This window comes from Astyanax mexicanus, chromosome 2 (assembly GCF_023375975.1).
Source record: "Astyanax mexicanus isolate ESR-SI-001 chromosome 2, AstMex3_surface, whole genome shotgun sequence".
NCBI lineage: Eukaryota > Metazoa > Chordata > Actinopteri > Characiformes > Acestrorhamphidae > Astyanax > Astyanax mexicanus.
In genome coordinates, this window is record NC_064409.1 from 53,649,258 (window position 1) to 53,676,916 (window position 27,659).

At 38.3% G+C, this 27,659-nt stretch overlaps 1 protein-coding gene across 2 annotated transcripts; it reads right to left on the reverse strand.

Moving 5' to 3' along the window:
* Positions 1-103: 103 nt before the first annotated feature.
* On the reverse strand, positions 104-27,591 carry glg1a (golgi glycoprotein 1a). Of its 2 annotated transcripts, XM_049474559.1 has the most exons (28): positions 27,200-27,591; positions 18,193-18,222; positions 17,829-17,915; positions 16,600-16,815; positions 14,284-14,487; positions 14,099-14,170; positions 13,761-13,947; positions 12,786-12,997; positions 12,327-12,448; positions 12,048-12,149; positions 11,367-11,520; positions 10,886-10,915; positions 10,403-10,540; positions 10,109-10,195; positions 9,846-9,908; positions 9,576-9,689; positions 9,324-9,412; positions 8,793-8,910; positions 8,578-8,670; positions 8,068-8,205; positions 7,861-7,984; positions 6,836-6,978; positions 6,619-6,720; positions 5,867-5,974; positions 5,652-5,772; positions 5,427-5,533; positions 3,643-3,806; positions 104-851 (listed from the first exon to the last, which is right to left on the reverse strand). In XM_049474559.1, exons 1-28 carry the CDS (start codon positions 27,506-27,508, stop codon positions 827-829), a joined length of 3,459 nt encoding a protein of 1,152 aa, XP_049330516.1. In that variant the 5' UTR covers positions 27,509-27,591; the 3' UTR covers positions 104-826. The 2 variants fall into 2 exon arrangements, with proteins under 2 accessions (XP_049330516.1, XP_007244318.2); XM_007244256.4 differs by lacking the exon at positions 10,886-10,915 and having other exon boundaries at positions 27,200-27,590.
* Between the last annotated feature and the right edge of the window lie 68 nt (positions 27,592-27,659).

Consider the following 27,659-nt stretch of genomic DNA (forward strand, 5'->3'; position numbering starts at 1 on the left):
ACTTATTGACTTATTGAACAAAATTTTACATCCAAATGCATAGCAAACCCTTCACATGTAATTTTCTAAAGAAATGTATGTTTTAAAGAATTAGAGTCCAAAGTACAAACCAGCAAATTGATTTTATTAACAATTGTCCAAGAAAAAAGACAAGAAAAAAAGCGTGTTTTATATATGTATAATACATGGCTTAATCAGATCTGAGGGGAGAATACTTTTAATAAATTTGTAGACTGGGAAAAAATACAGAAACAAAATTCATCTTTGCTATTTAGCATTTTTCTCATAGTTCATGAGTCTACAGTCAACTGGGAGAAAATCACAGCAGTAAGTAAGCATTTGTAGAATCACTGTGTTTTTACACCATCTGAGTGCATGTGTGTCTGAAATTAAGACAATTATTTGATAGTAATTTAGCAGAATTAACAGATTTACCCACTTAAAATTGAATTTTCATTTAAGGAATATTTGAGGAATGGTCCTCCAAAAAAATTGACCACTGTTTCAACGATGACTCTTAAGCAGCTGCTTAAGTTTTTATCTCACAACACTACTAAATTAATGCAAGCACAGAACTAAATTTAAGACAATTTAATACTGATATTGTTACTTTTTTTAATCAAAAGCTCAACCTTTTCAGTGGACCAGACCTTCAATATTCAACAAGCGCACAGCACAATTTTCAAAACAGAAGATGGGAATTTATTAAACAAGCAGAATTAATAATATTGATTTCGATCAGGCTGCGAGACGTTGCAACACTAGTGCTTAGGACGATCAGTTTAGGGTGTTGTCCTTACTTTTTCTTGTATGTGAATGTAACTCATTATCTGTACAAGAATTTTCGTGGTCTGCAAAAAAAAAGAAAACAAAACAAAACTGAGGTCAGAATTTCCTCTGTAAAAATCACAGCTATATACAGGATTTGGACAGTAACTTTCTTCTTCCTCTTAGCATAGCAACATATCTTCTAACATGGTCAGAATATTACCAAAGCGCAGAATGAATGTAACAAACTGAAAAGAAAAAAAAAAAAAGTCCACTTTTATTTGTACAAAAATATACAAGTCACTGCAAAATAGGCAGGAATGAATGGAGACCAAAGTAAGGCTCTTTTTCTATCAGCAGTTGGTTAACTGTCTGTCAGTCCAGAGAACATAAAAAGTGTTGAGTTTTGAATATATACAAATTAGTAACGTATGTGATCCTAAAAAAAAAAAAAAAAAATTATGCCAATACCGTACAATTTGTCAAAACTGTTATGCTAAAAGACTTGAACAGTAAACAACAGCAACCTGACACAGTAACTGGGTGACCGATGACAGAGGAATAGAGAGATATGGAAGCATGCAGGAGACATCGGAATGAAGAGACTGTAGGTAAAGATGTTGAGCAAATAATTTCAGAAGACTGGAGTTATGCAGGCAGTCATCGTTACATCAAGACTCATGGAGTGTTGAGCTCCTCATCCTCACAGTCTTTAATTGAACAGAATGGAAGTAAAACTAAGTTCTATTTTTCTCCCTCTTTAGATGAAGAACAAGACTAGAACCAGAAGATACTATGAACAAGGCATCCAGAAAACATTCCAAATCAAAAAAACAAAATAAGAAAAATAAAAAAAAATAATAATAACCCAAAACCTAAAAATAAATATAAATTAAGGCTATGAATAACCTCAACAAATACTTAAAAGACTCAGCTAGGCAAGCACTCACACACATTCGAACATACGCACACAAACACCCACACCTGAATGCGCGCACGCACGCACGCACGACCCATACATTTCAAAACAAATGTGCTTTGCAGGGAAGCTCTGAAGGTTGAGCATGAGCTTAATACTATTAGCACTGTTTAATTAAAACATGGCACTGTGAAAACTCCAGTCAGCAAGCAGCACATCTGTTCAACATTCAGCAAGCCAAGCTAACAGGAAATCTGAGCACAAGAAGTCACCTCAAGCATACAGGTCACAGTCGGAGCAAGGCCTCACTACATCTCTCCCTTATTTAGGTATTTCACATCATTTGAAAACAACAGCTGCCCTGTACACTGTGTGCCAAATTCATTATGAAAGAACCAATAGAAATCACTCCGTTAATACTGGAAATAAAATATCATTAGACTAAATGTTGTAAAGCATGTTTTCAGCTGCTACTGTAAAGATCCCATTCTGAAGATGAATGATTTTGCCCCGACAGTGACGATATACACACACAATACCCTACAATTAAAATCACCACAGGTTCCTTCTGATTCCTCCACTGCAATGGGCAGCCCCATGTCCAGTTTAAATACAGGATTAAGATTTGCTGGCCTGAGCTCCATGAGTGCCCTGGCATCCAGTCCAATATCACTCCATTTTAGAACATATCAAGCCTCCAGAAACAAGAGTGATGAACACAGATCATCATGGTAATAGATTTGTAAAAAATCTGACTGAGAAATGCTTATTCCTGGTTAGCATTCAGACTCATATAAAGGACACAGGACTACATCCTGAGTTCTTCTGGCTCAGATATGAACAGCTCTTCATTCTCCGCTCAATTGTCGGTCAGTACTTGTGAATACAGTGAAACTGGCAAGCCTAAAACTGATTACCTCAACCAGAAAAAAAACCCTGCAGAAAGCCCCAAACGAAACAAAAAGGTAAACTCTTTTTTTGAGAAAACTGAAGTAGTCGCATAGAGAGGATATTCAGCTATTGACTCAATAAAAAAAAATAATAAACCCATACAGTCATTCAGTCTCATCAAAAATATGCACATGGGCTGCACAATTCAATGTAAATCATGGTTTTGACCTCCTTGATTATCTAAATCATATGAGGACTCTATTCTGCTTACCTGTACACCCATCAACATTTCAATAAAAAATTTAAAGATATAAATAACTAACTGTTAAATGCCACAACTTCTGTTAATGGCAATTAATAACTGAAATACAAATAATTGTAACCATTGTGTAACAAAACTGTGCAACCCTAGTTAAAAGAAAATGGAACAAACAAACACACACACGTACACATCCTGGTCACCATGTGCAACTGCTGCAGTGTATGATGACCTCCCAAAGACACAGAAATATTTTTGTAGTTAGCATGAACCTGCTGCCTTACCACTTCAGCAAAGCACAAAGGGTGCATGAGCACAACGAAGCTCAAGCACACGAGTTAAACTCCTACCACGACAATGTAATACAGCGAAAGCATCAACATTAAATACATGATTTGCATATGAAAAAAAGAAAAGGAAATGCAGCAGGAGCTTCACAAACATGGAGAAAACTGAAAGAGGTGGCAGCGTGTGCCACAACGCTGGCAGAACACACACACCCGAGGGTCCATAGTAGGCAGGTCACAGAGAGGCAGATGATGAAGCATGTGTAACGCAGTCAGAAATCATTGACAGTGGAAAGAAGATAAAATCAGGTCCCAACACGGCGAACTGCCAGTACCAGGAAAAACACACAGCTTGAGTCTACTCCCAACCCCCTTCACCATGCCATCCCTAGGGCCCAGGGCGGGTGGACGAGAGAGGAGTGCGCTTTGCTTTCCCCCCTCCCCGTGACGAATGGGGTAGGAAAAGAGGAGGACGGGCGGGGTCTCCCCCTTCTCCTGCCCCTTGAAGCCCTCTCTACCTGTCTTTCAGTTCCTGGGTGACACGCTTGGTTATGCGGCCGCACAGCAGCCCCATTAGGAAGAGCAGTACCACACACATGCCCATCGTCGTCAAGATATAGTTCTTAGCAGGGGAGGAGAGGACCTGACCGGCCAGGTCTGAGAAACCTTCTGCTGGTGCCACCTGGAAAACAGGAGAAGAAACAAAAAAAGGTCAGTACTTAAGATAGGACAGTACTATTAGCCATGATAGTACATGTGATAGTACAAGGTACATGTGAGCCTTGGTTCCTCCCAAAGTTTCTTCTTCCTCCAGCTCTGAGGGAGGTTTTCCTTGCCTGCATTACTTACTGCACACATTTCTGTGAAAGCTGCTTTGCGCCAACAACAGTTATAAAAAGCGCTATATAAATAATATAAATCTTTAAAAGACAAGACATTATAACGTAAACAATAAATGTGATTAGTGGAGGTCAGTCTCTCAGCTTCTACTGGAGCGGATAAACACTCCTAAATAATCAAATACCAGGAATTCTGAATTTTTCTGTCTCACACGCTAGAGCAGTGTAAATACATCCATCTCTCAAATTCACCCCAAATCCAACATATTATGCCCCACATATTTTGTATTACAATATTTATTTATCATGCAAATTTGTTTTGCATTTAATTTACAAAAATCATTATTATGCTATAGAGACAGATGTTAAGGCATGATTATATCTCTGCACTTTACATTCAATTGTATTATAGACTTTTCATTTATTTAGAAAATTAAGAAAAGATGAACAGGATTGTTGGGTAGTAGAGTGCAGGATAAATTGCTTGATTAATAAGATTAAAAACCTGAAATTAGATGTTTCACAGAATTCCAAGACTTTAAATGGAACCTGCTCTCACTTCATGGGACTGGAATTTAAATGAGATTTATCAGTGACGTGCAGACGCTATGACCCAATGTGCTTGGGCAACTGCCCTTTTGCCGTCCTTGGCTGATACTGCCCTTCCGAGGGAGGGGAAAAAATAATATAGGCAAATATGATTTCATATTTCAACAAGATTTTCTTTATAATTCGTAATTTTGATTGAAGTTTCGTAAAACAAAGTTTTCAAATCAGTCAATCATTCAGATTCAGACACCTCAAGAAATAGGAAAAAGGGAGGGGCGCGGGCGTAGCAGGGGACACGCAGCACGCTTCCCTAGAAAAAAAAAACAAAAAGCGCAGCACAGGACCCGGCGGCGCTTCAGCCGACTAGCAGAGGAGTTTGAAGATGCCGTGGGAGTAGAGCGACTGCCCTGAAGGTGAGCTTGAAATGTAGCCTTCACAGTATTACAAGACATGATCACAATCAACTTCTCTAAAATCCGATGTCGTCGAGTTTAGGACGTTTAGTGATCCTAAATAATCTGACAGCCACCTACTGTAGCACGTTTAGGTAGCAAAAAAACCCTGACAGCCAGCTAGCTTGCAGCCAAACTTTTACATGGCTCAGGTTGTTTTGTGGAAGGCTAACCAAACTAAGTTACATGCAGCTGATAACATTTCATTTTATCAAGCAAGATGAATGACGTACATAAAGCACTATTCGAATTATTCACATGCACGTTGTGTTAATGCAGACAGACAGGCAGACAGAACTGCCATTCAAGATTCCTGTGAGATTTATTGAATCATAATAGCATCCACAGCTCTGCTTACCTACCTTTGATTATACCAGACAATATGGGAGGTATGGAAGGTCAATTAAGGTACATTATTTGATCAGGACAAACCTTTGCTTAAGACTATGCATGTGTTTGTACCTTGGCAGCATAGCTCCACATGTCGATGCGGTCCTGTAATCTCTTCTTACACTCTGGTTGTAGTCTTACACGCTTATCTTGAAGTGCCTCCATCAGACAAGACATCTCTGAGGAACACACCCACACACAAACACACCCCCACAACAGATCAAATCATCTGACACATTTTAAGGCATATGTTGAACTTTTTTTTTTTTTTTTTAAACAACATTTTTATGCACTTACGTCTTCCTCTGCCAGGGGGGATAGCAGCACACTGGTGCTTAATGTCCAGAGCACAGGCTGTATGCAGTACTGGGTCCACAAAGATATCAGCCTTACTTTCCTTCAGAATATTAAGTACCTCCTAGATAAAAACACATAGAAAAACAGACACATTAAACTATATGCGCAAAACACAGCAAGTCAGATTTTGGCAAGAATTTTAAGAGGTAGGGCACCTTTTTGCAGCCCTCATGTTTAATCTTCAGCAAGTTCACTTTCAGACACTCCTCCACCTGGCCTGTCTGCTCCTGTGCGGCTACCTCCTCTGCACACAGTCGCGGGATCTGAGGCACACACAGACATGCACAGTTCAGCAACACACAGTTACATTTATTTGAATTCATGCATCAAAGAATTTGAAGGTAATTAATCCTTTAATTACTTGCACTCTGGACTTCATGTTGCTGCTACCTGCCTACTCTCCCTATTTATTTTTTTGTGTATTCATCTTTATCTATTTTGTTCTATTCTATTTGTATTGTGTTCTTTTTTTGTATGTATTTTATCTAAATTATCTATTTTAACAACTGCTCTTGGGTGTAAACTGGATCGTGAGATCAGTTTCATTCCACCTCATGTACCACATGTGATGCGAATGACAAAGTCTCACTGAATCCTTAAATCCTTTATAGCTAAGTGTATATCATATTTGATGCACATTTAAATTGTATGATTTGTAAATTGTACGATTATCTTAAAATACAGCCATCATAAATAACTGTGATCTATAAAAATATATAATATTTAATAATATATTACTTAGTTATATAATCTGATATTTAATAATAATAATTACATGAATAGGAAAACAAAGATACCATGCCAAATGGTGGATTGTCTGCACTGCAAGTCAGTAATACACAGACATCTTTCTTAGATACTTTTTGATACTATTTTTAATTTATAGAGTTAAAAAGTAGAGACTGACCTCGTCTGCGCACTGCACTTGTAGCTGAGGGTCCAATCTGTAGTCCAAAGCAGATTCCTGCAGAATTACCCTGATCTGGTCTTCACAGTCTGGAGAGAGCCTCTGCACACACAGTTTTAACGTGGTTACAACCACATCCCGAGTACTGTGATCTATAGTACTCTAAATTACAGTGTATAAAGGAGCAAAGTATAGAGTAGAGAGCATTGGGACGGACCTGGTCAGCATATTTAAGTTTGAGGCATGAGATAACTTGGCCCTCCAGCTCATTGTCATCTTTTGCTTTGTTCAGGATGTTCTGGCAGAACTTTGGGATGTCAGCCTTACAGGCCTTCCTCAGCACTGGGTTCAGTCGATAATCTGGAGATGGGAAGAAAACACCATTTTAAAAGTTGCACTATTAGACTATTAGTACTATATATTAGTGTTTTTTTTAACTGATAATTTAATCTGCACATTAATAAGGGATGTTTTTGGTCAGTGAGTTTTTTCCCCCTAAAAACTCTCTCTAAGGTGAAGATAAAAAAAAACCCAAGAACTCTGTATTTTAGTGCGGTCATATAGATTGGAAAACATCTATATAAAAACGTCAATCTGAATTACCTCCTTATTACCTATATAGTGATTTACAAAGTAGACACTGATGAAACTAGACTTCATTAATAAATGTAAATATTGCTTTATTCCAAACATATCATAATCTGTTTTGAAACCATTAACATTTTGACTTGCATATAACACTACATAAGGTGTAATGTGTAATTGGGACAAACACATGTTTTATTTTTTGGTACTATTGTCCCATACAGGGCTAAGATGCTAATGCTGCCATTTTGTGTGAACAGAAATATATACATATTTATTTTAAATGGAGCAAGGGAAACTCTTTTTAAAGTACCCAAGCACCAATCTAATAAACCTGATAACCGTCAATAAGGGTGGATCTCGAGTAGCATGCTTCCAATTCATAACTCTTATAACTCTATAGCGAGAGTGCACTATGCAGCGGAGCACTTTTATACTTCTGTGTTCACGTATTAGCAGCTCTGTGTCGCAAGGCTCGGTGGACCAATCACAGCTGTGGCTGTCTGCGTCCCGACCCGTAGTTACATGCAGGCTGCGGCAGGGCTTGATGCATAAGTATCAATTGGTGTTTACTGACCACTGAAGTGTCGTGAAATATGAAGTAAGAATGTGCAAGAGAGTGTGTGTGTGTGTGTGTGTGTGTGTGTAAAAGAGGACCTGTATTCTGAGTGATCTGTCTCTTGGTGATCATCTGCTTGCACTTGGGGTCCATGAGCTCGCTGTTCTTGTTCTGTTTCAGGCACTGCAGCATGTTCTTGGCATCAGATTCTGAGCAGAAACGCTGCAGACACAACAAAAGGAGCATGTTAGAACACTACTCACTACACTACCAACTACAAAACAAGAATAACCACAGCTACTCACCCTAATCATCTGCTTGCACACTCTCATGAGCTGAAAGTCAAGTTCAGGGTCCATCATTTCAGTTTCCTGCAGTTTAAAGATCTTCTGGTGGCATCGTGGCAACAGGCGACTCTTCGTATCCTTCAGACACTCAATCACCTGAACACACACAGAAACAGAAAACATTAAAACAACATGATAAATGTGCCTGTGGTCATACCGTAGATAACCAGGAACACAAATGTGTAATTTACAGAGTTGGTAGGTAGGTTGACTGTACCTACCAAAACTAAAATCATTCAACAATTTATTACAATCTATATGTGGATTTGTCACAATTTGTTCAATATTTACAATACCTACACCACAATAGTAGCATAGCAATTAGGCTGACTTGGAATATACATTATATAATGTACACCCACTGTTATGCTTTTTTTTTAGCTGTAGTCTGACAAAAAAAAACACTCAAACTCAAGTAAACATCTGACATATATATATATATATATACATATATATGTAAACACTGACCTGAGCATTGCCAAACACGACATTCTGACAATGTTCCTTAATGTCCTGCCTGCAGCTCTCATACAGATCTGGGTCCAGGCGGATATCTTCTGACTGCAGCAGAACAAAATACCACAATTAGAGGATGTTAAGACTGCATCACACAAGCATAAAACATATTTGACTAACTATTTATTTTTTATTTTTTTTGGACTTTGATTTGAAAGCTGACTGACCATCTCCAGCTCCTCCACTCTGAGCTGACGGCGGCACTTCATTGAGACACGCTGATCTTTTGCCTCCTGCAAAGTGTCGTTCCTGACCATGGTGCTCAGACAGATTACCACATCCACCCTATAGACACACAGAGAACATTAAATGATTCCACCTGCAACTCACTATCTTTAAGTGCTCTTTGAAGAGCTCAGTCTTCAGGATTTTCTTACTCTCCTAACACCTCTAACAAACTCTAACCTCTACACCTCTAACTACTTCTAACCTCATTTCCTTCTTCCCCTCCTTTCCTCCTATATTCCACTATTTCCTTTTGGCCTCCTTTAGTCTCTGTCAAAAATGTTTTTGTCTTGAACTTCATCTTGTTCTCTATTGCCAATGTACTTCATTATTTGTAATTCGCTTTGGATAAAGGAGTCAACTAAATGCAATGCAATATAATGCAAACTGTAGTTGAATACTGCTAATAATAGCAATTTTAAGATACATTTATTCATTATTAATTTGTAGGCTTGTTAGATAGCCTTACTTACTTTTTCTTTATGTTAGCACAGAGTTTCAGAACATCCTCTTTGCAGGCCATCTTAAACTTGTAAGAAAATCGGAAGTCTTTCATTTGGATCTGAGGAAAAAAAAAGGGGAAAAGTAGAAGAGAACAGTCAAATGTCAGCAATGGTTTAGTTGTCTTCAAAAGCAGCTTCCTTTTGCATAAAGAAGACACTTATTTGACTGCACATAAAGCTGTGATAAAATTTAGATTTGTAAAAAATTTATAAGTGTGTTACCAGTTGGAAGTGAGTGACTCCCACTGCACATTTTTCATTCATCTCCTTCTGGTGCTTATTGAGCACAAGACACTCCATCAGATCTCCAGTGTCTATCTGATTATCTGCCACCTCCTAAGAGTCAAAATAAAGGAAGCGGGGAGGGAAAGAACAGTTAAAAAAATCACTTTAATTGAAATTGAAAATTGAATTGAAATATTATCAAAACTTCTTTTTGTGTTTCACCCAAGTAGAATTGTAAAACAGAGGTAAATGGTCAGCTTGACTCACGTGGCAGTGGGACTGGATGACTGGTTCACATGCTCGGATCAACAGGGCTTCAATCTGGATGTCCTGTACAAAAAAAAAAAAAAAAAAAACACGCATCATTTCAAATTCATTACAAACCTCAAATCCAAAAAACAACAAAAAACAGACATAGCAGTCCATCCTCTATCCTCTATGACCAGAGTTTAGGCAAAAACGTACAATAAAGAGAGACAGATGTGAGGGGTGGAGGATAGAGTAAGCTTTATTTATTTATTTATTTTTACCTCAGACTCCAGCTCAGTGAGGTTACCCACAACCTCTCTACAGTCTGAGCCCAGATCCTCCAAATGATCCTGCAGACACTCCAGCTCCTTTAAAACACACACAAAACGTAAGTTTTTTTCCCCCCTTACACAACAATACTGCAAAATGATTTATTCAATGTTTAAGATAACTGTAGCTTAATCTACAAGAGAGTACTGTTTGAAAATGACAAATAGAAACTATATGTTAAATCATTTATGGTGGTATGAAAAAGAAATACTTTTTCCCATAGAAAAACTACAAGAATTGCTAACCTGTCCAGGTTCAGTTTTCTCACTGCACCATTTCCCCAGATCAATCATACAACGCCTCTGCAATTCTGGGTCCAGTTTCACATCTAGTGCCCTCTGGTGGAGGATTCGCTGCACCTCCGTCTTACAGTCACGCGACAACTGAAAAAACATAACAGAATTTTAGACCCAATACAGGCAACAAGCACAATAAAAGCCACACAAACCCTTTATTGGTTTCTATCTCAAACAGGAAAAACACTGAAACACCCACTTTTGGAAAGTTTCAATGTCCAAATTATGCAGGATCACCCCACTTCCCACAGCAAAATGAGACAAAAATCACCTTTTTGAATTTAAAGAATTTTCAGTCTCTGCAAAATTAAAAACACACAAAATCTGAAATTGTGGCACCAAACTGACCCCTTTATTTCCTCATTACTGCATGCATAATTTGGGATGGGGACATACATTTTTGAGCACCCGCACTACAAATACAGTACTTACAGAATTATCACTTTGAAGTTCGGTGGAATCCTGTGGTTAAATTTAAGGATAGGCTTAGAAGTGCAATCATTGTAACATTTTGAATGAAAAGCTTATTTTCTGGAAAGTAAGTGATTATTTGTTTATTAAACACCAATATTAGAAGAAATGCAATTAATATAAATCACACAAAAGGGTGTGATTTTAGGTCTGACACGAAAGACAACATTTAGCTACCATTGAACACCTTGTTTTGGTTAATAAGTGCTGTATGGTAACAAAGCTGAGTTCTTTAAGCTAACTAATATAATACTAATAACTTTCCAAAATGAAGTCTTGCTGTATTTTTTACTGTACTTATGTTTACCTGCAACTGTTCTAGTGTGACCTGGTTTTACACAAACTAAATCAAATTTAGTCTAGACGAACTTCCATTTAACATAATTAGGTGCCTAAAACCTCTTCAAAATTGATGAATACTGTTGCTTTATTTTACTCTTACCCGTCGGCCCTGCTCCTCTGTGCGGTAGGCATGGCGGTACAGGCAGGAGAAGACGGCTCCAGGGGGCATGAACTCACTGGTCTCATTCCAGCCATGAGTGTGGCAGATACGTGCTGCATCATTCTGACACTTCCTGTACAGGATAGGGTCCAGCCTAAGAGATGGAGCAGAAAAGGTCAGACAGAGAATTACAGTTCAATCACTGACGGTAGAGAAGACAGAGAGAAGGACATGAGGTGACAGGAGATTAAAAACAAGGACAAACTTACATTTTAAGAAGAACATGGAATAAGAGTTTTACTGGTAATGATGCAAAGGTAATGCAAATAGTGGTGCAGTACAGAACAGAACGAGATCTGATGTTAGTTTACATAAATGTAAGGTAATCTTACATGAGCTAGATATCTATGTTGACACTTGAAGTCCAGATAGTAATATTAATGCATCCAGGGCTTTGCTGTTTCATGAGTAGGTTTGAAACTTTAAGATTTTTAATGTACGATGATCATATCAATATATACTTTTTAGCAATATCACATATGATATGTCAAAATTGTTCCCTTACTGTTATTTCTTTCTTCTTTTGGAATTTTTTGGTTTAACAAAAATGTTTACGACAGTTAAAACAACAGTTATGAGAGTCATGATACTGGCAGCAACACCAAGAGTTCGGTTACTCACTTCCAGTCTCTGGAAATGAAGTACTGTAGTTCCAGCAACCTGTGTTCACAATCTTCAACCATCTTATCAGTGTAGAGATGCTCCATCAGGCAAGACAAGATCCTACACAAACAGTAAAAAAAAATGTGTGCACACAGTAAGACATTACCATCACTTTTCTTTATAACCTTTTAAACAAATATTTATGTCACAACACCCTGAAGAACTGTTCCACACAATAGCAGTATATACAGGGGCAGATATGAGAACAGAACACATCTGAGTGAGAACTGCACTCACATGGGGTCTCCGTTGCGAATGTGTTTGCAGGCAGTCTGGATGACAGACTCACAGGCCTCGTTGAGGGCACGGTCAATCCGATAGTCTGCACCGGGGTCAGTCTCCTGGATCAAAGTCTGGAGCTGAGGACATATCATGTAAAACAATAAACATACCTAATAAACATTACAGTATGAAATGTATGAATTAAGTTTAGCCCAGATATCTGCATGACATTCACATTTATGGTCACACAGGAAACAAAGTTTAAAAATGTTGAATGTGGTAAATGTAGTATTATGATTCTTAACAGTATAGTATGATGTGCTTGCCCAGCCAGGGAACCCATCCTCATTCTGCGGCACAAAATCCTCATCATACAAATCATAAGGATTTTGATCAATTAAAGAACATCTCCTTGCTCAAGTCTGGCAAAATACTGTAAAATTATACATTAACTTTGAGCTTAATTAAACTCACAGCTTTCTGGCACATGTTGTCCATAAGGCCTTTCTCCCTGGACACTCTCATGAGGCAGTGAAGTGTTCGGCCCTTGTGGTGCAGACCAGAGCAATGTGAGTCGATTTCACCACGACAGTGAAGCACGATCTCCGGGCTCAGAGAGTAATCTTCCATCAGCATGCGCCTGTAGTCCAACATCTCACCCTGACACTCACCACTGACTGTGCGTCCTGACGGAGAGGGATAGAGACATGTGAGAGTGAGCAAGAGTGAAGAGAGTTAAATAAGTACTGTACTTTAAAATCAACTGTTGAGGCTGTTTCTAAATATACCATAAGCAATATTTTTAAGTGACAAGAATGTCACACCACAACACATACCAAGAACTAATATACTGCTCACAGAGGTTCCCATTCCCATAGACTTGGGTATCCTTTTTTACTAAATAGATATCATTCTTATAAGAAATATATTATCATTTAAAAACAACTCATGCACATCTAATCGTACGTTAATATAAAAACACAGAGAACTAGTCATATACAAACTAAATGTATTCTTTTCATATTCTGGTGCCTCCCTAACATTGAGTCCTCCGAGGTTTTCTACTTGTTAACACCTCTGACTCAAATATTTAATGTTCAGGCCTTGGTTGGGAAGACTTCAGCTGGGAAGGACAGAAAATTAAAAACTGGGTTCCAGGGTACGAACAACATGAAGACAGGCTATAGTATGGCCTATGCACGCCTGTTCCATGTACCATAAATTTGCATACAGGCTAGAAGACTTTTTCTATTAAGCCATTCCATCTAATCAAGCATCCACCCTCCCCAAAGAAATTTGGGTTACATGAGCCCTTAATGAATATATATGAATATCATGGTTAAACAAGATGTTTGCAAATGGCAGCCATTAGGGTTAAAGCATCTTTCAAAGTAATTTAGAGTCTTTAGGGCAGTTATCAATTTCAATTCAACAATTTAAAGGCTCTACCTCGATGAACAGCTGACTCCAGACACAGGAGCAGGTAGGAAAGCTTGGCCTCTCGAGCTCGGGGAAGAGTGGTGTCCACACTGCAGCGGTATTTGCGCAGATCCTGTTTGCAGGCCTTGGCCAGAGAGTAGCTGACCTTATAGTCCTGGGCAATCAGCTTCTGTCTGGTGGAGAGAGCCTCCCTGCACTGTGGAGCAAGATGCAGTATTAAAAACACACAATACATAATACTCTATTAAAATCAAGTCTAATAAACCTAAATACATTTTAATGAAACACCTAAAAATGTGTTAAACATCATATCCAGGCCTTCTTAAGTGTTTTGGTGTCTTAAATACCTTTCCAGACATAGTGTCTTCAAACTTGTGGTTGAAGAGACATTTGTAAACCCGTCCCTCTCCTGCTGCAGTCTAAATCGGAATCGGAAAAATGATAAGATTAATGGGCATTCTTCTGTTCGTGTATGTGTGTGTGTGTGTGTGTGTGTGTATGTGTACACACGAGTATAAAACCACAAGCATACATTTTCGCAGAAGCGCTCTCGGTCCTCCCGGCAAGCGAAGTAGAGATGTCTGTCCAAGTGGAAGTCATCTGAAGAAAGCTCTGCCACGCGCATGATGGCCTTCTTACATTCCTCCTTAATAGAATAATGTCCTGCTTGGTTCTCCACCTCACTCACCAGACCTTTCTCCAGACAGGCTATCACCTCTCCCTGAGAGTGCACATCCTGAGAGAGAGCATGAGGAAAAAAAATAAATAAATAAAAATGTTCAAACAACAAAACCTTGAACTGCTTAAGGAGACACATTACTATTTACCATACATCCTTGCTTTCATTACAATATGGGATATGTAAAAAGGGGATAATGAGTCTTCAGTGGATGTAGAGGTCTAAACGCACTGAAAAGACGTAAATGAGCATTTTCTTCTGTCCACAACCCTCCCATCAGATCATAACACAATTATAGTTAATAAATAAGACATTCTGACAGTAATAAGAGACACGAGTGGACTATGCTCATGAGAAACACATAGCACATGATTCATCAGGAGGCTGTGTAGGATGCTGAAGGCCAAGAGACAGAGACTAATATCTTTATTCAGGGTCATGATACCACACTTGGGTGAGCAACATTAGTAGCAAGATCGTACTAAAGGTGCTGTAGATGTCTGTGATGATGTATTTGTGGTTTTCAGTGTTCAAAGTAGTGCTTATTGTTATAAAAAAAAAAAAAAAAAAAAAATCTTGGGCAAAGGTGGAAATTTTAATACATCAAATGAAACCCAGAAACCTATGAAAGGAGATAACCAATCCCTCACGCTCTTATTACTAACTCATACATACATTTATTTATTTATATTGTTTTTCTAACTTATTAATTATACATTTAGCTTTATAATCTTTACTCCCTTTTAACCTGGCCTTCGAGGTTGTTGTGCCTTTTCATGAATTAGCAAGGTTAGATTGTTTTCATCAACAGCGAGTGCTGTAAGCAGAACGTGACACCTTTTCATTGACTGTATGATACTGTCCTCTGTGAATTCAGCAACCAGTCCTCGTGCACAAAGGACATTCATAAACAACACCATAAGAAGAACCTATTCTCCTGCCAGACAGGCTGGAGCTGATCACGTCATTAGAGCTGGACAACAAGCTAAAAACTAGACACTGCTGGCGTGGTCATATTATAGCTTTTATCCAATTGTATTTGGTCCCATTGATCTACATGGCAACTGCATAAAAATATGCCTGCTTGGATAAAGTCTGTGTTGAATTAGGGGAAGAGATGCTCATGGGTCCTCACCATGCAAACTTTGCTTTTTATCTCTCCCTCTCTCCTTTACTTTCTTATTGAAATTATATTGTGTTGACCCAGTGACATACGTTTTCTCTATTTATTTATGTTTTTTCTTATATAGCTGTAAAGCTGAAACTATTTTTCAAGTACATTTTTAATGTATTTTAAATTTAAACCTCGACTCAATGGGCATGTTTTCATGTTCTTGGTTCATGATTTTAAGTCATTCATTAGAACTGGGATTTCTCACATCTGAGTTTTTTCTTAAGTTACACTTTTGATTTACATGGCATGGTAGGAACCTGAGTGGTTTTTAAAGTATTGCTAAGATAACTGTAGTCTTGTTAATAACTGTAAAAGAATCTAATTTTTTTCTTTATAACTCTCATTCTAACCTTTAATATTAAAACGACTGATAAATGTTAAAAAGATTTTCTTATCACAACTTATTTCCACTCACAAAATCATTGTCTTGGACCTAAAATGTGTGTGGAAACACAAACTACAGCCTTTATTAACTACCTCAGAGAATACTATACGACACTAGTTGGAGAAAATGTGACTTGCACAACAGCCTGTTTTTAAATACAGTTAAATACAATTCAAAACTATAGTGCAAACCATACTGTGATTTTTTTTTTCCCCCAATTTTTTTCTTTTTTCCTCCACAATTTACAGGGCCAATTACCCAAGGAGTCTTCTTACCACTAGTAATGTCCCAGAAGGAAAGCGCAGCGACTCGGTTCTGATACATCAGCTCACAGACACCTTGTGCTGAGTGACATCACCCTTTGGAGTGATGTGGGGAGAGAGCGTCATCTACCCACCCAGAGAAAGCAAGGCAATTGTGCTCTCTCAGGGCTCCTATAGCTCATGAAAAGCTACAAAAATGGGATGAACAGGATTCGGACCGGCGATCTCCCGATCGTAGTAGCAATGCTTAGCCTGCTGGACCACTCTGAGCCCCATACTGTAATGTGTGTGTCCCCGAATACGATTATTCATGTCTGACACGTTTGATCAAGAGGGTCCAGACTCACCTTCTCGCCGGTGTTAACACTTCCACAGTGTAATGTGTTGATGTCCTCCTTGCACTTGTCCATGAAACCACAGATGAGGCGGTAGTCGCTAAAGACGATGCTGGTCATCTTCGTTATGTACTGACTGCACTGATATTCAGTGATGTTAACACGATGATCCACCAAACATGACACCAAGTAGCCTTTTCCTCGCTCTTCTGCTGCACACTCCTTAATCTGTTCGCATACAGGCATTTTATTACAATAATTACAATTTATACTTAATAATTAAATGTAAAGATAAATTGGAATTATTATTGCTTTTAGTCCAGATTCAAAAGTAAAGCTGAACCTACTACAAAACATTTCTAAACCAACTTTTGCTTAAATTTGTAGAACCGTATAAATATTGTTGCACCACATTTGGTTTGTAAGAAAGTTCTTGAAACAGAGCAAAAAGAGAAGCAGAAACGAGTTTCTATCTCTTCCTGTACTGTAACCCTGTGTGCACACCACAAGTGATAAAATCGCTACCCGTCACCCATGCACTAGGCGAAGACACTCTGGCAGGCGTGCAAACAGGCAGCCTGCATCCTCAAGCTAACCAGAAACAACAAACTGAGAAAATACAGGCCTTATTTATTAGTTAAACGTTAACACCCCTAAAATAACCATTCCTCATTTGGGGAAAAACAACTACTGAACTGGTATGTGTTAATTTACTCAGTATCTGCCGATGTTTTTAACAAACATTCACTCTACACTTCCTGGCTGAAAATCTTCCAATAAAAGTATTATTGTACTTCGGATATGATAAAGATTGTCTTGCTGACTGTTGGTGTGCCTTGCCAGCAGCAACAATGCCATTCCTTCTCATTCGCAAAAGGACAAATCAGACTGGTAGCTGCTGTCACACATCAGCGTTGTTTTACATAAATTTACGCAGAGCTCAACTTGATCACATCGCCTAACTGAAAATAAACGAATTGCAGGAGCTAGCTCTTTAATTACTTTTGGTGTGCATGCAGGGTGAGGTGCAAATATGGAATCATTTTGAGTGGCTCACTTGCTAGAGAGCTGTTGACTCTTTTACAATCTCAAACACTACATACAAATAAGCAATTATAACTAAAATGGATTCCTTTCTTTAACTACATGGTCATGCAGCAGCATGTTCATCCATGTATTTGACAGCAATCATTTGTAGCGAACCCCCACTACTCTAGAAACATTGAGATCAGGGCACTCACGTCACTGATGGTGCTCTTGCACACCTCCACAGCCACAGACTCAAACTTCGGGTCTGTCGTCAGGTTCAGCTTATAGTTCCACAGGAGCTAAAAATAACAGGATTTAATGTAATAAATGAACAGCTCATGCATACCAATAAGACTCAACCTTGCCATGCATGCATTCAAGCATACTGATGGGCTACCAACAGACATGAACACATCTCTGTAAGTATATGAGGAAAAATACACTTCCACTAAGCCTATGAATAAATCTGACAGTACAGTTTCCAATAAAGATGTCCCTGAGTATTAAACTTATTTAAGCATGCTCAAAAGCTATAAAAACACACTGACAGGAAATAAAAGTACTGAGATGACTTACGTGGTTACAATCACCCGAGATCTCCGTATCCTAGAGGAAAAAAAAAAAAAAAAAGACAAATTTGGTTAGTTTTTAAGAGCTCATTATTACCACTGAAAAAAAAAAAACACACCCTCTGCACAGTTCAAATTAGAATATATAGATTACATATAGTCAGCAGCACAAAATAAGGACTTTTTCCAGATTATTCAGTCTTAAACACTATCCAGATTGGATTAGTTTTGCTTTAGTAGGTGGTAAAGTAATTATTAAAGGACATTCTCAGTAATTGTAGTCCTGTCTGAATGCGCAATGTCAGCTATTTTGACCAGACTGCACGCTCCTATGTCTTTAAAGATTCTGGAGCTTTTTGCTTCTGTTAAAATGAGCCATACATATTACGTTAGGTAACTATAATCTTGTGTGAATCTAAATGTGGGTAAACATTCCATCAAATACTGTAGACAAGAACATTTAAAAGCATCTCTGGACCACAGAGGATAAATGGGGAAGTAAACCATAAGGTATTAAACAAAAATACAACCCTAAAAATTAAATAGAGTCCTTAGGAGACCTGCTTCTCACATGTTTAGTCAAGTAATTTTAATGTGTATGTAGGCTGTAGGTTGTGGTAAACAAACATGTAGCTGCTTATTTTAAATCTAAAATGTTCAATATAAGAATGGTGTAATTAAGACATGTCAGAAGCTGCACAAACAATTAACATTATTAAGTTGCTAGAGTCCTCCACAGGTGTGACCTGCATAATTTGGATGTTGTATGCACAAACATTTATTTGTGGATTTAAGTTTAATTTCATGACAATACCTGCACATGACCAGTAACTGTGTGTAGAATCAGACTTTAGTAAACGTCACCGCACATTAATGCCCCCCCCCCCTTTCCATATGTCCTTTCATTACATTAATGCAGCATCAGTATTTATGATACAATTTTTTATTGTGCAAACTGCAACATAGCAAAAACAGAACATGTTTTTACTAAAATGCAGTTTGCACAATAAATACTGTTAACATTTCTCAATCGGTTCATTTACACTGATTACTTCACATGCTGTGTCACTTTTCTATGTTCTATCCTGTGAGCCAAGCTGAAGAACAAAATGTAATGGTTCCAGTTTTCTCCTGGATGCCTTCAGCCAGCATGTGTATATGTTCAGTTCCATCAGCAGCTCACCTGATTTACCAACTTACCAAACCAGGTGTTGATATGATGAGAATTAGAAATAACTCTATTAAACTCAGATAAGGAGAGATTCCGAGATGTTTTAAGACAAACAGTGCTGTAAAAAAACAGCTTTTTGTAAAATTGCTGTTCGTATTTATTGTAATGCTAGTAGTGTTTTACTGAGCTAATAAACACTTATTTTTATTATAAGAAGCTTTTTCTTTACTACAATTCCCACAGGTGCCTAAAACATTTGCACAATAATGTATATCTGATTAAATTAAAATGTTGTTATATTTATTCTTGATACAAGAACACGCCTCAAAATCTCTAACTAAAAGAACCGGACGTTTATTAACTAGCTTGTAAGTTTGGGGGATTTAGACACCTTTCCTGGAAATTCTTCTAAAATGTCCTTTGTGGAACGGTCTTCTTTCAGAGAGAATGAATCTGGTTATTTTAGAAAGGGCTCTTCTGTTAGAAGGCTGTTCTTATATTTTCTTGTTCACAGACAACCAGGAAAAAAACTCCCAGGTAAACATATTAGATACAGTGTTGTTAGAATTATAATATTTAGCTTTGCATGAAATGTTGCAGAAGCACATTAATGCATTAGAATTTTATTACCTGTCTGCTTTCAATTTCAGTTTTATATGAAGAAAAAAAACTAGGATTGCACATTTAATCCAAGAATCAAGTAACTAATAAACGAATATTTATACTGTGAAATCACCAGAACCTGTTAAAAATATTGTAACACAGCCCCTGCTCACATCAGAAAAACAGCCGTAAAATGTGAGGTACAGTGAAACATAGGAAGATAAAAAAAAAAAAACTGAAGCTGATGATATACTAACTTTACTTTACTCCAACAGGTGTACTGGTTTGGGAAAGGAAAGAAAACTTCAATTTAAATCTCTTTTCTTCAGCATTCTTGTTGTCCCTTGTTCTATATTTGAAAGGGCAAGCAGGTTGGAGGGTTTTCTCAATCCCAGTGAATACAGAGTGCATGATTTGGCACAGGATCTAAGCAAGCCACAGTAAAAATAATCTGGGTCTCGCCTAAGTAAAACAGTCTGGTCTGGTACAACAAGAGAGGGAAACAAACTAACAATCTCCCTGAGAAACTGAGAACATTACACTCAACCCAGATTCCTATTTCACATGTTTATTTTTACTCTCAAGACGCACTCAACGTACAAGAGTGTAACAGCATACAAAGTTAAAAAGTCACCAGTCTTGTAATGCTCCTGTGCTTAATGGATGGGAAAGCCTGCTGCACTACCCTTACACTCATCAAAGCAACTACGGATACAAGCATTAGCAGATCAGATGATGAATGAGCAAGACTGGTAAACATTTATTCAAACCTAAGAGACAACAGTTTAACACTGTTCCGACACCCTGGTTCCCACTTTTGCAGTGCATTGTCAACATAACTCAGGAATGGCAGGCCCACTTCTCTTTTTAGACCATATCTTATTTCTTTAAAATATACATCAATTTGGTATTAAACATTTTTTTGCCATGTCAATTTCTTTGACCATCCACTGGTTTTATTTTATAATGACTAGCCTAAATTTGCAGGGAAATGATTTAAGTCTCTTTTGTGGTTTTCATGCATTAAATAATTAATAATCTTAATCTTATCAGATTCTTTATGGTCAAGTTCTTGGCAAGTCCATCTTCATCAGAACCTTTAAGTTCAAGACAGGAATAATCCCTGAACATGGGGCCTGTTCAATACAGCTACAACACACAACTATTTACTCACACACATAAGGCAATTAAGCATGGCAACGTTTCTTGTGTGTTTTTATGGGGTAGGAGGAACCTACATGAAAGCAGGGAGAACAAACCAACCAGTAAGGTGTACGAATCACAAAATACAATCAAATGAAAAAAATGCTTATTGTTCACTAGGGCTGTGTATTGGAAAAAACTAGCCAATATGATACGTATTATAAAGTCATTACAATTTGAAGACATATTTTGTGATTTTCACAAATACAATATTATTCACTTTTCACAAAATCTAAATAAAAGAAAAGTTACACTTTCTAAGCAATCAAAACAATGAGGACTGTAGACACAACAACACAGCTACCAAACAGTTGAGGTTAAAACAACACAAAACAAACCAGCAGTCTTGTAAACTATTAATTCCAAACACATACTGTTTTTGAGAATTGTCACAGTATTGTATGACATAATATTTGGACATTGTTCATGTTATTTTTGAGGAGTCTGTGTGACTAACTTGAGTGCCAATTTCTGAATCAAACCTCTAAAAGATGCCCAGAGATTAAACCCACAACCCCAGGCCACCTGTGTGTGTGTGTAACTGTGCTGCCCAAGGCTAGTTTTGTGTTCCTTAAAATAGTGTGCTTCAGACATGTTTTGTGGTACAAATATTTGGTAACAGAACACTTTTACAAAATGTTGACCCTACCTGATCAGTAAAATGCTGACCCAGTGTGTCAAATGTACACAGCTGCATGCAGTCACTGAAAGTAATGTGAAATTATAGCTGCTCTAGTGCTGTTTGTGATAATATGGAAAAGCAATCAATACTTTAATGATGATAGGGTAGGAAACAGCTTCTCAGGAATTATTAACTGGAGCGTTACAAGATCCAGTGTGTTGGCCTCAGCTGACTCTCCCTCCCATGTCAGATTGGTGTGTCTGGACCTTAAGCGAAGGACTTGTTTCAAAGAAGCTGGTGTCTGATCCGAGAAAAGTGAACACCCCTTTGGACCCCTTTAGCAAATTCTCCATCACAGCCTGAAGGTATACCAGCACAGAGCAGAGTGGGATTAGCGCTGGTCACGGCTCAAATAGAGCTCTACACTCCCTCATTCATTCACGCTCTCATACATACAAGGTCAGTTCACACCACAAATTAGGGCTGAGGCTTGGAGAGATGCCAGAATTTCTAAGAACTAAGATTAATTCCGTTTAAAGGATCTAGGGTAGGGTCTCACTCTTCTTAAAAGAGTATATTGTTTCCAGGACCCTTAGGATTTTTTTCACATTTGGTCAAGAGAACTAGTTTAAAACCACAGCCTGAGAAAGGGCACTTTGCTTCCTTGGCAATAGGATGGAGATATTTTGCAGCAAAATACTGTAGACATGAGCTGCTCCAACGAATAAAAGAGGGAATCGACTCCGCCTTTTGGGGGGGGAAAAAAAATGCTATTTTATTTTAGATGACTTAATGAATGAAGAAATAGGATCAGCCTTTAGGTTTTTTTATGTAAACGTTGTCCAAGCTAAAAAAAAGGAATGTATGGCTAATTTCACCCAAAAAAGAGAAATGGTTGAAATATGGTTATGCATAAGACTTGGATATATTTATGTATTTTGTTTCATTCATCATGAAATGTATGAAAAACAATCAGATTCACACTGTCAAAAAAAAGAAATACAATCAATTATATGGTTTGTGTGAGATGACATACAGAGGCTGGTCTGTTTATTGTATTGTCTGTAAAACAATGTATTGCACTGGCTGCAAATTACACAAAATTAAAAATTCACAGGAATTTCACAGGATGTAAACATTTGTATCCTAGGTGCTGACACTCCAGGGAGTCTTAACAGATATCTACAATGAGTTAATTACTTTGTTTAAGCTAATTTTAGGCACAAAAGTCAATAAGAAACAGTCTGCCTGTCCAGCAAATATTTGCAGTGACAGTTTACTCAGACTACACCCTATTTGAGAGCAATGGGAGCTACAGATCATTAAGACATACGTTCCAAAAGCTGTAGTCTAACACCACTAGCTAACAAAGTGATCAAATGTAGAAAACAATGACAGACACACACACAACCCCAAAATCCCTCGACTGTAGCAGGTGCTTATTTCTAGTAGCTTAGGCATGCCTCCTTGGCTAAATACAGCTGTGGGAAATCCTGTCTTAGACCCGTGGCTCCAGAGTGATCCAAGACAACACCAGGTCCTCTTACAGTGAGGACCCCTCTCCTCCATCCTAACACAGAGCAGTCTCTCTTTGAACAGCTGAGAGTCAACTCAAACGCAGCCTTGACACACAGCAAAGGCGCTAAAAGCATGTCAAAAAAGAACCGCACGGGCTGAAATCTCTCATTTACATGCAAACTGAAGGGAAGCTGAGTGCCTACTTGATGCTAAAAATGGCACCCTAATCCCGTAAAAACACTCTCCAACCTGTTTGACCCCCTTCACATTAAAGCCTTTTAAACTCATTCCACAAAATATCACAAAAATGACACAACAAGAAGTTTTAACAATAGCCAATGTACCTTGACTTGATATTAGTTTTAATGTTGGACATTTAACAAACATCAAAAATAATAATAATAATAAAATAACATTTAACTGCTTGCAGACTGGCTGGTTATACAATTGTAACTACAGGGCTCCTCACATTTAAACAACACTTTGGAACCCATAATCACTGTTACGTGGAAAATGTAGGCCAGTAGGTCAGAAGGCATATAAAACCTAAAATACTGACAGTAAGCACTAGAGGCCCAGTGGCAAGTTGAGGTCTAGTCATATTTTAGTCTCAACATCCCTCCCAAATGGACTGAACATCAAAGAGAATATGAACACGTGTCGTTTTAGGAGAAGAAGTGCCTTCCAAAATGTTTGACCCCCTTTTCATAATCCTGCCAACATCAAACCATCTCAGTAACTCCCTCAGCCTGTACCAAAGCCTCTCATTAAGACAACCCCATCTTTTTATAGATCACTGAGCTCCATTTTCTAAGACTGTGAAAACATGCGCAAAATGACCAATCCAGACAGGAGGAGACAGTGAATGAGCTCCACAGATCTGATTACATTTAAGTAACAGCAAGCCATCCCATTTCTACAAAACACTTGCTGATTTCTCAGATCAACAGGGGAGATCAGTGTAATGATAACATACTGATGATGCCAAGCCTAGCTACTTTAGTACCAACAAAAGTCACTGGCCTCAGAATCAATAATCCTGTGTCGTATATCTTAATTCTGGGCCCTTCCACCATCTAAACAAAAAGTCACAGTCTGAGGCTCAGCAGTGTCAGGCAGTAACAGCAAACCATACAACGATTCATCACTGCCTATAATGGCGGCCGATGAACAGTAAGAACAGTGAGTCAACATTCACGTCCACACAAACAGCCCTCCCAGAAAAAGACCCATAAAGAACATCTAGTCCATAATTAAAGTGCTTAAGAGGTGGGGAAGGAATCAGTTCACCTAAATTTAAAAGGGTGGTTTAATTATTTTTAGTAATGCAAAGCATTCTTGTATGAGCACTGGAGATGGCATGAGCTGTTCACTCTCGCCCAAACTGAGCAAAACTATCAAGTACGCAAAATCATTAGAAATTGTCAGGATTTTTCCCTTGACATGAGAAAGAATGTAGATTAAATCTACCTATTAGACAGTTCTCTTTTCTGTAAAGCCAACACAATACTGCCTCCATAAAATTACCACAGTTCACTGTTCTGATGAGTCACAGCCACAGGGATACAACAGATACTATATTATACACAGTAGACCAAACAGCTGGACATAAATGTAGAGAAAATATTTTTATTACTTCACACATTGCTTATAAGAAAAGAGCCCCTGAAGTATCATGGTTAAAAATATTTGTGAACATCAACCATTCCCTTAAATTAAGAAAGTATTCCTTTAGTTAAATAGTTTTCAACAATCTGTTTCCTCAGTTTAACACAATGTACCCCTTAATTTAAACTAAGGGAGTGACTATTTGCACCCAGGTACATACAGCATTTGCAACACATATTTTAAGACAACTATTTAACATCTAAAAGGTACAATAACACATTCTTACCAAACATACTTAAGTTAGATCAATTTAAATAACCTCAGCTAGGATGAGCTGGCCCACTCTGTAGTGCAGTTTTACCCAAATGACTGGGAACATCTTTTTCTGGTAAAAACATAAACTACCTATGCAGAGCCCATATTTTATACATTAAAGTGTTAACCAATGCCAAGCCTCTTTTTATTCTTGTTATAAATTTACAATGAAGATTAATCATATGAGTAAACAGATTTTAAAATGGTCATTAAAAAAAAAATCTAATATTTAGTGAATGAGTAAAAGAGAGGCTCAAGTTGCTAAAACATAAAAACAAAATCAAGATTAAAGAGCGTTAAAGAAAGTTTTTTTGGAAGTTGTTCTTTAAATCATATCAAAATGTCATGATGAATGGACCAAAAGACATGACAAAACTTAGAACAAATGCTTTATACATTAATTTCCATATTGCTACACACTGGGTCCATGACTTTCTTAAATCATTGCCTTAGCTTATAGGTAATGATGTAAGGTTGTTAAACTGAGGGAGGATTTTAATAAATCTGGGAAACATTGTAAAACTGATAGGAGCATCTAATAAACTGATTGAACTGGTTATTAAACAGGTGGAAATTGACGCTTAAGTTAGGGCAATTATCTTTTTTTTTCAAGTGAAATAAGCCAAAAGTTTTTACTCTGATAGTTAAGGGACTCCGTAAGTGATAATGTTGGACTGTAAAAAAATGATGAAGACTAGTTGGCGTTCACTAACAGCTGAACTGGGCTTAGCCACTGTCGCTTATTTATTAGTAGTTTTCACTGGTTCATGCACAGCAAAAACAGTTTAAAGACCAACAATATGAAACAGAGTCACACAACTTCATATAAAAGCTCTTAACTAGCCTTTTTAACGTTAACTAGCGTTAGCGAATCCCTCGCAGGTTCTGAGGCGGAAGTTTTCCCGATCCTGACCAGCTAACCCAAGCTAACTGGCTAATTAACTTTAGCAGGCTAACGCCTATCTCACCTACATCCTCAGGGAAACAGCCAGTTCTCCTCTACTGGCGATGGTGGTTTAACTGCGGTGGAGTGTAACTAGTATTCGTAGATATTGTGGAGGGCAACATTAGCGAATAACTTAGATAACTAGTTGGCTATCCAGATATAACAACAAAGAGGCGTTATATATTGAGCTAGATGGTCAGACACAAATCACAGAGCTAACGTTATATAGTTAGCTACAGCCAAGCTAGCAAGTGTTAGCTTACTTGCACATCATCCAGTTAGTTAGCTAGCGTTTGCTATGTTAGCTTAGCCAGGACCTAGCTACGTGTTAAATAACCTTCTCGTCAGTAGTTTATTAGACAAATATAATAACCTAGCGTGCTTGGTAGGTTAATATAATGGATGTCCAAATATGACTCATATTGAATGCACTGCACTCTCCTCTCATTACAGCTGCGCCAGCAGAGCCAGCAGCACAGTAACATTAACTAACGTTAGCTCAGATAGCTGCCTAGGCTGTGTTCATTTCTAGCTACCGGTGTTCCGTCGAGTTATGTTACCCAGCGATATGAGCTTCTTACCAGCATTGCGCATGCGCTGACTTACATATTTAAATGTTTTCACGATTTTTTATGATAATTCTGTTGTCTTCGGGTGCATTAAACAACCTGAATTAGCTTAGTTTTTATTTTATTTTTATTTACCACAGCGTAAGTGGCTGTAAAAAAAGCATACTAATAAACAGTGAAATTAAAACAACAAAAATAAAACAATTCTTTTTCGAATTATTAGTTACCCCTGTTAGCTTATTTTCCCCTCTGATACAGTGATTTAGGCTGTTCATACATTATGCCTAAATATATTTCTGAATTAAGAATGGTTTAAAATATAGTTTTTTTGTATTTCTTAATTAACATATATAACGCTACACTAGGGTAGCACGGTTCGACTAGGTAGCACAACTCGCCAGAACACCGGCACACCCAGACTGAGAGCTACTGTGCCCAGCTCCGCGTCACCCTACTAACCTCTTTTCGGTCCTGCAGGCACTCGAGCACGGCCAGGTTGTTATTCCAGGAATGTTTGGGACAAAGCCTCGTCAGGTCCTCCCGGCAGGCCTCCTCCTCTGCCAGCTTCCAGCCGGTGGTGCGGCGGGGCTGAGGGGCCCCTGCAGGCTTCCCTTCCTGCAGCGCAGCGCCCGGGTTTTTACCACCCTCGCCATTATCCGGTGCATTTTCATTCAGTCCGCCCTGCGACTTTCCTCCCAGAGTGAAGCAGACGCGAGAAGAGAGACACGCGCAGAGTAAGAGAAGCTGCACACGTCTACAAGCCGCCATCTTCGGCAAACTACGCTAACGTTAGCTACGGCAGCCGGACGCAAGTGCTGTGTGTGCGTGTGTTGTCGTGCGCGGCGCTTAGTGGCAGCAGCACACAGAACGGCCACGTAGAGCGCTTTAACTGCGCGCGAGCCTCACAGCTCCCACTTGA

Excerpts from the sequence above, each read along its gene's own strand:
- glg1a (XM_049474559.1), bottom strand. The coding sequence starts at position 27,508 with ATGGCGGCTTGTAGACGTGTGCAGCTTCTCTTACTCTGCGCGTGTCTC. Across the intron at positions 12,150-12,326 it reads ATTCGCAACGGAGACCCCAT|GATCTTGTCTTGCCTGATGG; the intron begins GTGAGTGCAGTT and ends CTGTTTGTGTAG. Across the intron at positions 10,196-10,402 it reads AGAAAACTGAACCTGGACAG|GAGCTGGAGTGTCTGCAGGA; the intron begins GTTAGCAATTCT and ends TGTGTTTTAAAG.